We start from the raw sequence: 10,412 nt of genomic DNA, 5'->3' as shown, positions 1-10,412 counted from the left end.
CTGCTTCCACGTTCTCTGACTGCTGAGGGGGGTGCGCAGATTCCTGGGGCTCTCCGCCCCTCTTGTTTCTGCGGGGGCACCTTGTCCCCTGACGTAGCTTTGCTGGGGCGCTGGGCTCTGCCGTCTTTACACCCATCTCTGCTTCCACGTTCTCTGACTGATTAGGGGGGTGCTCAGATTCCTGGGGCTCTCTGCCCCTCCTGTTCCTGCGGAGGCACCTTGTCCCTTGAGGCACACGATGGTCTTCCATGGTCGCGGGCTGCACTTTTTCAGAGGCATTAGCCTGGGGTTCTGTAACATAAAGGGACATGTGTGTCTGAATCTGCCTGTTACAGACATAGATTATAGCATCAGCTTCCCACAGAGCCTCGAGCGGGCACCAGGTCCCATCTTCCCACTCCAGCGATCAGTCACTCAGCGAAGGTGAACACGGCAGATAAGCCTACACAGTGGAGCAGACAGAGGTGTAGCCCACAATCAGGAACACAGGACAACCACAATCGATGCTTTAGACTTTTCAGTGACTCGAAATAAACAGGCGTGCACACACACAGTCCTAAGTTTTTCCAATCTGCAGTGATGGGTGTTGGAAGCACGGCACAGCAACAGGGTTTCTACTCACCTTCTTCACAAAGACTTGAAGAAGTGGCCTGCTCTCCCCTGACTCCTGGCCTACCCTAAAAAAAAAAGAAAAAGAAGAAGAAAGAAATCAGAAGCTACCCATAAAATGCCCATCGTGAACCCAAAATAAAGAATCCAAGCTGAAGATCAGCGGGCCCAGCTCAAGCTCAGAGGCACCTGCAGGAAACCCGCTCCTGGATACCAGAGGAATGACACCCCGCCCCCGCCCCCATGGGGGTGGCACCAGGAGTCGGAATTTCAATAGCACTGGCCGTTGAAAGGCACAAGTAGGAACTCCAGCATAGTTTCCAGCACAGCGTGTCACACAATCAAATCTGACTTGAACCATTTCAGGGGAATAAAACGCCCCATTAGACAGACAGGCAGTCAATTCACGTCCGATCGTCTAAAAATCACCTCCGAAGCCAAACAGGGCAGTCCAGCCTGACCCCTCAGCAGAGTGCCGGGGAGGTTTTCCCAAGCACACCCTTGTCAGATGACTCCCACCCAGTCACCCTCTTACAGCCGAATGAAAACCCCACCCGGCCCCAAGTCACAGCGAGTTGAGCTCATTGTTGCAGCCAGTGTCTCTCCACCTCAATAAGGCCTTTTCTGTTTAAGCTGACCCGGTTCTTGATCAGGCAGTCCCACGTCTATTCTAGAACGAGTCGGTCTGTCTTGAAGGAAGGAGTCAGCGTGCTCCTCAGAAGTGGGGATGGCCAGGCATGGTTTCCTGGACTTTGGGGAGACCACTCCCTGGGAAAGAGGGCCAGCAACCAAGAGGAAGACCCTCTGCGAGACAGAATGGCCCAAGGGCCAGAACAATGGGCTCATGCGTAACCACTCTGAGGATGGTAGGGGCAGGGTGGCATTTCAGTCTGCTGTAAGGAGGGTCACAACGAACCCAGCCACCTAACCCACCGACACAGGACTGGCCTCTGTCAGATGACTCCCGCACCATGGTCCGGGGAAGGATTGAGGGAGACCAGGACTGACCCACCCCCTTTCCCTAAAACAAATTCTCATCTATTGCAAGGTGAAGACCCTTCTTTCCCGCCTTGAGAAACTTCTTACAATACTGTCCAGGCCAGCAGTTTTTCTAAAATAGGAATCGTGGCATGATTTTACGATCGTCGTTACTTCCTGAGTGCAGACCCTTCCAAACAAGGATAGCCGGTTCTGAAGGAATGCGACAGCCTTACCAAGCAAGACACAAAAGCTGCAAACAGACTGGCCTGAAGGTGGCCAAGATGGCAACTTACCTTCGCTTCCACGCAGGTGTCCGCTAACCTCTGCAGCCCCGAGTCTTCCCCGGGAACTTCTCTGCTGGGAGGGCGTCCTTGTGAGCGCTGGGCAGTGGCGATAAGATCGGCATCATCTTCTTTCGGGAACACGGCACTTTCTTCTCCTGGGTGTGTGCTCGGGGTTTTCTTAAGACTCCTCAGGCCTCTCTGGCTTCCCACCCGGTCGTAAGGATGGTATCTGGCTCTCAGGCGGGTCTTGACAGTGGCTGGCTCTGCTGCTGGGGCTGATTGATTGGTAGAACTTCTGGGCTGCTTTGTGAACCCCCTCAGGCGCTCTGGCCCCTTTCTGGGTGTGGTGCCCAGTTTCTCGACTGCCTGGGGTTCGGGTTGCAAAGTTTCAGGTGGAGTGTGGGAGAGCGTCAACGTCAGGGTTTCCCTTGGCTCTGGCTCGCTCTTCCATGACGATCTCTGCAGTGACTTGCCCGTTGGGCTTGCTAAGGAGTCTGGCTCATGTTTTGTGGGGTCAGCTGGCTCTTTGGATGTTGGCGTATGCTCACTCACGCTAGCAAGGTTGTCCCCCACCTCTGGGTTTGCATTAGGGTCCTCCCACACTCTTGGGGACATTCTTGGTGTTCCCCTGGACTTGGGTGTGTCCCTTGGGGTTTTCTGAATGTCCATGTGAACCTCTCCATCACTTATTGATTGCGCAGGTGGCTCCGGTGTTGGCATGTGATCATTCCTTCTGGGCAGGCCTTCCAATTCTGAGCTTACACACGGGCTTCTCAGCAGAGTGGAGGTTGCTCCTGACTGTGGTGTGAGTTTTGGAGTTCTCTGCACTATTCTAGTAGGGTCACCACTCGACTCGCCTGCCAATTCTGCTGTTGCCACGGGATCGTTCATTTCAGACAGGGACTTCCTGAGCTCCGGGCTACCACCAAGGCTTCCCCGGAGCCTCAGAGACATCCTTGGTGTGTTGCCTGGCATTGGCGTGAGCTCTGGCTGAGCCTCTAGGTGGATTTCTCCATCACTTATTAGCTCCCCAGGTGATTGAGGTGTTGGCTTGTGACCTTTCTGTCTCGGCAGATCTTCCTCAAACTCTGGATCCGCAGGACGGTCTCTCGGCAGTCTGGGTGTCCCTCTTGACTTGGGCGTGCGTTTTGGAGTTTTCTGAATCTCTTGGCAGATTTCTCCATCACGGACTGAGTGCTCGGATGATACCGGTGTTGGTGCAGGGGCACTCGTTTCAGACACCACGTCCCCAACCTGTGGGCTTGCAGCAAGGCTTCTCGGGTGTCGCAGGGACAGCCTGGGTGTCCCTCCTGACTTTGGTGAGAGTTTGGGAGTCCTCTGACCCCTTCTAGTCACATCACCACTGAGCTCCTCTGGTAATTCTGCTGTGGGCATCTCATCAGTTATGCTGGATGGGTCTCCCACGGCCTCTGGGCCTGCGCCAGGGGACACTTGCGGGGACATGCGTGGCAGTCCGCCTGCCTTTGGCATGCGCTCTGGAGTTTCCCGAGTGCCTTGGGGGGTTTCTTCGATGCGTATTGCCTGTCCTGCTGACCGCGGTGTTGGCAAATGGCCACTGATGTGGGGCGGGCCTTCTCCGACCTCCGACCTTGCACCCAGGCTTCTCTGCAGTCTCAGGGACATTCTGGGTGTCCTCGCCGACCTGGGTGTGGGTTTTGGAGTTTGCTGAGCCTCAAGGTGGGTGCCTTTGTCACTTACTGGCTCTCCTGGTGGCTTCAGTGCGGCTGTGTGGTCATTCATTCTGGACAGGTCCTCCCCAACCTCTGGGCTTGCATGAGGGTCTCTCAGCTGTCTTGGGGTCGTTCTGGGTGTCCCTCTTGACCTGCGGGTGAGCGCTGGAGTTCTCTGCACCATTGTCACAGCATCAGCACTCTGCCCCCTTGGCGATGTGGATGTTGGCATGTCTCCCTTCATTCTGGACAGGTCTTCTACGACCTGTGGGCTGGCACTAGCACCTTTGCGGGCATTCAGGGACATTCTTGACATTTCTCTTGGCTTCGGGGTATTTTTCCCAACATCCTGAATCTCTAGATGGACTTCCTCACTAACAGATTCCCCTGGTGATTCTGGTGCTCGCAGATGACCCTCCATTCCGGGGAAGTGCTCCATTTCTGGGCGTCCACCAAGGCTTCTCAGCAGTCTTGAGGACACCCGTGGTGCACCTCCTGACCCCGGTGCGTGTTCTGGCGTTTGCGGACTCCCTCTGTGCATTTTCCGATCACTCGGCGCCCCCGGTGAAGACAATGCTGGCGTACAGTCCTTCATTCCAGGCAGGTCTTCCGCGGCCTCCAGGCTTGCACTGGAGTTTCTCAGAAGCCGCAGGGACGTCCTTGGCGTGGGTCCCGACTTTGCTATGCGTCTTGGGGTTTTCTGAATCTCTAGGTGGACTCCGTCACGAGTGGACTCTCCTGGTGACGGTGGTGTTGGCACATGGCCTTTTATTGTGGACAGGTCTTCCATGACCTCTGGGCTTGCACTAGAGTTTCTCGGAAGGCGCGGGGATATTCTTGTTCTTCCCGATTTCCCTGAGCGCCTTGGCGTTTCCTGAACTTCTAGGGGGATTTCTTCCTCACTCAGTGGCTCCCCTGGTGTCTCCAGTGCTGGCAGATGATCGTTTACGCCAGACAGGTCTTCCGTGACCTCCGGACTTACCCCAAGGCTTCTCACAAGTCTAGGGGTCATTCTAGGGGTCCCTCCTGACTCTGGTGTGGGTTTTGGAGTTCCCAGAACCATTCTAGTAACATCACCATTCGACTCGCCTGCTGATTCTGGTGTGGGCATGAGATCTATTTTGGACAGGTCTTCCCCAACCTCTGGACTTGCACGCAGGCTTCTCTGCCGTCTCAAGGACATTCTCGGAGTCCCTTTTGATTTGGGTGTGAGTTTTGGAGTTTGCCGAGCCTCTGGGTGTACTTCTGCATCACTTATCGGCTCCCTTGGTGATCCAGGTGTGGGCGCAGGCGTTCTCATGGTGGCCAGATCTCCCCCAGCCTCTGGGCTTGCGCTCTTGGGGTTCCTCTTCGGTGTCTCTCCTGATATTGGGGGGTGTTTTCCAGTTTTCTTAATCTCCAAGTGGACATCAGCAGTTGTTGGCTCCCCTGGTGTTTCCAGGGATGGCACGTGCTCTGTTGCTTCTGACAGGTCTTCCTCAACCTTTGGGCTCGCACCAAGGCTTCTCAGCAGTCTCGGGGTCACCCGGGGTGTTCGTCCTGACTCTGGTGTGCGTTTTGGAGGGCTTTGGGCCACTCTGACAGCATTAGTATTTGGCTCCACTGGCGATTCTGGTGTTGGTATGCGATCTTTCATTCCGGACAGGTCTTCCCCACACTCTGGGCTCGCACCCAGGCTTCTGCACAGTCTCAAGGACATCCTTGGTGTTTGCTCTGACCTTGGTGTTTGCAATGGAGTTTTCTGAGTCTCTAGGGGCACTCCATCACTTATTGGTTCCCCAGGTGTTTCCAGGAATGGCATAGAATCTGTTGCTTCAGACAGGTCTTCCTCAACCTTTGGGCTCGCACCAAGGCTTCTCAGCAGTCTCGGGGTCACCCGGGGTGTTCGTCCTGACTCTGGTGTGCGTTTTGGAGGGCTTTGGGCCACTCTGACAGCATTATTATTTGGCTGCACTGGCGAGCCTGGTGTTGGCGTGCACTCGTTCACTCCGGACAGGTCTTCCCCACACTCTGGGCTCGCAGCCAGGCTTCTGCACAGTCTCAGGGACATCCTTGGTGTCTGTCCTGGAGCTTTCTGAAGCTCCAGGGGGACTTCTTCCTCATGTCCTGGCTGCCCTTCACTTTCCGGTGTTTGCATATGGCCTTTCATTTCAGACACCTCTCCCACCACTTCCGGGCTCACACCAAGGCTTCTCAAGGGTCTCGGGGACATCCTTGGTGTTCCTCCTGAGACTGATGTGCGTTTGGGAGTTTTTCTATGCGTATCGCCTCTCGCTGATTTCCGTGATGATCCCTGGGCTGCTGCTTGCTCTTTCTCACCGGCCGGGTCTTCCACAGCGGCAGGGCTTGTACTAGGGTCTCTTGACAGTCTTGGGGATGTCCGCGGAGTTGCTTGAGATTTGGGCGTACATTTCCTAACGCTCTGAATCTCTCTGTGGAGGTCACCACTTAGTGATTCCCGTGGGGATTTTGCGGTGGACACCTGATCTTCCATGCTGCCCAGGTCTTCCCACCGGGCTAGGCCTCCAGCAGGGTCTGGTGGCCACGTCTTCAAGGCTATCAGAGATGCTCCTGGTTCAGGTTTGTGCTCTGACGATTTTTGGGAGATGTCTTCAACCTCTGCTCCCTGCTTTGTTGCAAGTGGTACTTTATGCGGAGCATCTGTAGTAAAGACATATTATTGTAAAGAAATAATACCACCTCGAAGATCAAGTTTGAAAATGTACTGTGAAGAAATGTATTTTTTTTTTAAGTAAACTAACCCAGCATTGGGGGCATTTCTCTCAAGTTTCCTTCTTCAAAGATTGCCTCTGAGCTTCGGGAGCTGCGGGGGCACATGCTGCTTCCCTGTGGCTTTTCTTTCCCTGGAGTCTTGAACATTTCTGTCAACCCTGTTACACAAAGATATTTGAAATGCGATTAGCGGCTATGTATGCATGCGTGTGAACCACAGCACAATACCACACGATGGAAAATAAATAGCACATCGCTCCTAGACGCAGAGGAGGGAGGCTCCACGAATCATCTGCAGCCCGTGGCTGGCACGAGGGAGGCGCTTCCCTAAGCGTCTCTGTCAGGTTTGCAGGTAAGTTGGAACGGACGTATCAGATTCTGACTCTAGTGCAGAAAGGAGCCCCAGTGGGGTAAAGCAGTCCAGCGGGACAGCTTGTGTCTACCAGGGGATGGGGCAGTCACAGCGTGGTGCTGCCACACAGCCTGCTTCGATGGGTGCTGCTCCAGAGAGCTCAGACTTCCACTGGGCCGTCTGCCCCCACTTCTCATGGAACGTGGGACCCTAAGAACATGCCGGTTTGGAGTACTCCACACCGCCTCTCTCCCTTGGGCACAATGAGCTGGTAAAGTGGACGAAATGGGTCCCGCTCACAGCCCTGAGCGCAGGGCAGGAAGAGGGCGGAGACGCCGGGGTTTCAGTCCCAGCCCACTGCCATGAAGAGCCGTGTCACGGTGGGTGCCTTCAGTGGGCCTGCCCCTGGCAGTTTCCTCTGTAGCCTCAGGGCAGGACATGTGGAGTGTGGCCGGCTGGCCTGGGCCTGTCCTAATCAGGTCCTTGTTCTCGCTTTGATGTCCTGTGTAACTTGCAGGAGGCCTGGTGGCACTGTCGGGCAAGGGCTGGAGGTAGCCCAGGGCAGCTGACCATGAGTTCACACTGTCCTGCCGTCCAGGAGGCGTGGCAAAGTGAGATGCTGTGAGAAAGACCCAGACGTGGCGGGGAATTGGTCCCAGCGGGCTTGCTGGATGCACACGGGGCCACCTGTACCCTGCCCGAGACACAGATAGAGAGCCCGGAGGGGTCTTCCAAGAGCTAAAGCTGTGCTTTTACCTGAAAAATCTTCAGTCAAGTTGCTGGTTTTGTGCAGAACCAGGTGGTTTAGCATCCTGTAGGGCCGAGCGGGGGCGCTGACTCTGTCGATGTGCGCGCGCCCGATGACAATGGTGCAGGGGGAGTTGGCGTGGCCCGTGCTAAAAGGGTTTTCAACGTGGTCTGGAGGCTTCTGTAGAGAAGATAAAACCAACAGCCCTTCACAGCCTGAGTCCCCGGGCAACAGAGGAAGGGCACTTGGTGTGGGGGAGCGTTCATGCTGCACACATCGCCCTACGTACCTGCACCGCGGCATTCTGTCTCGGCTTCTTACTCCTGTGCTTCTGGGAATTCTGTTTCACAAGCTTTGTGTCCTGCTTCTTGGTGCCCAGTTTGACGATGTCTGCCCATGACCTGCCCCCTGTCCACAGGAGAACATGGTGAGACACTGGAGATGAGCGCGTGGCTGAGAAAATGCTCTTACGAATTAACAGGCAAATCGGAAACGTACTGGAAAACGTCCCCTTAGGAGTCCCGCTCCTCCTCTTGGGGTAAATGATTTTCAGGGTGTTTTTATCCACAGACTTCCGCCTGGCCGACCCTTTGCTGCTTCTCCTCCGGGGCGTGTGGAGCCGGTGTGGTTGGCTGACATCGTAGGTGGATGCCGACTCCACTTCCACAAGGACACTGGGAGAAGCCTCTGGTTTCCTTGGTGCTGGGGACTGTTCCTGCCACAGATGTGTTCATAAGAAACCTCACGACCACTGCCTGTCTCTACCCAGAACATCCGAGCCCTGCTGATAAAGGGCCACAGCTTTGACACAAAGCCAGTGTTTCAGCCACCTGTCCAAGGGCTGCTAGTCGAAGAGGAGGGTGCGAGTCCTGGCCACTCATCTAAGGTGACAGGGAGGAAGGACAAAGCTGCCAGGAAGCCCTAATGGAGAAATTTCAGGGAGACAATGGGAAGAACTTCCTGGCTGAGGGTCACAGCGCTGGCCCCACCAGGATGAAATTCCCCATAAATGACACTGCCCAGCATTCAGCACTTCTTTTCCTAAGGACATTGAGCTTGCAGGGACCTCACCGTCCAGGTGCATGGGAGGAAAGTCCGAGCAGCTGATGGTGCCCAAGCTCCCCGTGCTGCCGCCCAAGGATTCCCTCTTCCCACAGCAGCTAAGGGCCCTCGGCCTCGCCCAAGTGCTTTAACATCAAGGAGAGCCGTGTCACGGTGGGTGCCTTCAGTGGGCCTGCCCCTGGCAGTTTCCTCTGTAGCCTCAGGGCAGGACATGTGGAGTGTGGCCGGCTGGCCTGGGCCTGTCCTAATCAGGTCCTCGTTCTCGCTTTGATGTCCTGTGTAACTTGCAGGAGGCCTGGTGGCACTGTCGGGCAAGGGCTGGAGGGCTCAAACCCACCAGCCTCTCAGGGAGAAAGATGGGCTATCTGCTCCAGCAAAGACCTACCGCCCTGGGACGTCTCACCGGGAGTCAGAACCCACCGAATGGTAGTGGCTTGGCTGCAGTTGTTTTTGACACCATTGTCTGCTGGTGTGGGCCGCTGGAAAGACTGTGTGCTGAGTGAGCTCCGAGCAAGGACACCGGGCTGACTCACCTTCACGGCCTTCTTCAGCACTGTTGGAGCTGGGGTCCCCAGGGACTTGCGTTTCCCTGGCGCTTCTCCCCGTTTGAGCGGGGTGTTCGGTGGCAGGTTCTCATCGAACAGCTCCGGCCTGAGGTGGCCACCAAAGGAGACCCTGCGTCTCTTGAGTGAAACTTCCTCCTCCTTATTTTCACCTTCAGGAAGGAAGGGACACACGGACGGCGGGTGAGCACGTGAAGGCAGCCCATTGCACGTGTCTCGCATGACGGAAGCCGAGCACACGTTGGCTCTGCCAAGCCATAATCACCAGCACGGCTTGTACACTGACCCAGCTGAGCGGTGGCTCTACCTCCCGTGGATGGCGAGGCTTAGCCACAGTTCCACTCGATGGTCCCCGGGAGAGCGGGCAGGACAGCCTGGGAGTAGACGGCAACCCCCTGAGCCTCCTAAGTGCAGGGTTCCCCGGGAGCTCACCTGACCCCACCCACGGCGGCCTGACCTTCAAATCCCCAGACAAGCCCTCCTTTCCTCCTGTGGTCCTAGTCTCTAGAGGCCCGGGAAGTTCAGGGGTGGGATTCTGGGTTCGGTTCCTGACCAGCACACCCTGTGCACAGCCACCACCCGGTCAGAGGCGGTGGCAAACCAGAGCTCTGTTCTGCTCTCGTCCTCACATTTAGGGAGAAGGTGGGTGTGCACAGCTTTGGGGAAAAGCACACTTGCATTTAAACAGACTCACTGATTTCTGACATGGGGTTCCCCACGCTGCCCTTGGGAGATGAGGTGACTTGAGGGGGTCCCAGGCTCATGTTACGTTTCCTTGGAGAAACTTTCGGAGTCCATCCCTCGATGTCAGAAAGTACCCGGCTGGGCACCCTCGGCTGGTACGGCTTGGTCTCTGAGGACGAAGGGGGGCCTCCAGCAAGGGGGGCGATGCTCCCCTTTTTCTTCGCAGAGGAAGGCTTTTCGGACTCAGCAGCATCTTCAGCGTGTCCCAGGAGCTCCTGTGGACGGGCGAGATGGGAAACGCGCCGTTGTGAACAGGGACGGTCTTCAGCAAGGGGCTCCTGTGTGGCTTTTCTGAACTTTACTTCAGAAAGAAGCCCGAGACTCGCAGGTGCCGGTGGTCATCATAAAAGTACTTCTGAGTGGAATTTAAAAAGTAATCTAGTAAACGGTATCACAAACAGGCTTACCATGATTAAAATCAAACCACGGTGGGCTTCTCCACGTTTCTGAACCATGTTTTCCAACACGAGAGACTGCAGCGTGCAGGGAAGCCCACCTGGCCTGCTGTTCTGCCCACCCACCATGGGCCTGAGCGCTGCATTCATCACCGCGTCCACGGGCTGCGGTGCCAGGGCTCACCGTCAGTGCACGGCCGCTCCCTTGCAGCACGGGCAGGTGTAAAAACTACGCCATGACCCAAACCCT

General features: G+C 55.9%; 1 protein-coding gene across 1 annotated transcript in view; it reads right to left on the bottom strand.

Moving 5' to 3' along the window:
* Positions 1 to 10,412, bottom strand: part of MKI67 (marker of proliferation Ki-67) — a 16,617-nt gene that overhangs the window by 238 nt on the left and 5,967 nt on the right. The window contains exons 5-13 of the mRNA XM_045291376.1: positions 9,718 to 9,982; positions 8,994 to 9,175; positions 7,897 to 8,107; positions 7,688 to 7,806; positions 7,407 to 7,578; positions 6,328 to 6,456; positions 1,884 to 6,226; positions 623 to 677; positions 5 to 291 (exon numbers count right to left, since the gene is read on the bottom strand). Of these exons, the coding sequence (XP_045147311.1) occupies positions 5 to 291; positions 623 to 677; positions 1,884 to 6,226; positions 6,328 to 6,456; positions 7,407 to 7,578; positions 7,688 to 7,806; positions 7,897 to 8,107; positions 8,994 to 9,175; positions 9,718 to 9,982 (5,763 nt within the window). The remainder of the gene's footprint in view (positions 1 to 4; positions 292 to 622; positions 678 to 1,883; positions 6,227 to 6,327; positions 6,457 to 7,406; positions 7,579 to 7,687; positions 7,807 to 7,896; positions 8,108 to 8,993; positions 9,176 to 9,717; positions 9,983 to 10,412) is intronic.

This window comes from Echinops telfairi, unplaced genomic scaffold (genome assembly GCF_000313985.2).
Source record: "Echinops telfairi isolate 266 unplaced genomic scaffold, ASM31398v2 ScPeMD7_70;HRSCAF=299, whole genome shotgun sequence".
Classification (NCBI taxonomy): domain Eukaryota; kingdom Metazoa; phylum Chordata; class Mammalia; order Afrosoricida; family Tenrecidae; genus Echinops; species Echinops telfairi.
The sequence above is the reverse complement of the archived record's forward strand: the minus strand, read 5'-3'. Positions and strand labels throughout refer to the sequence as shown.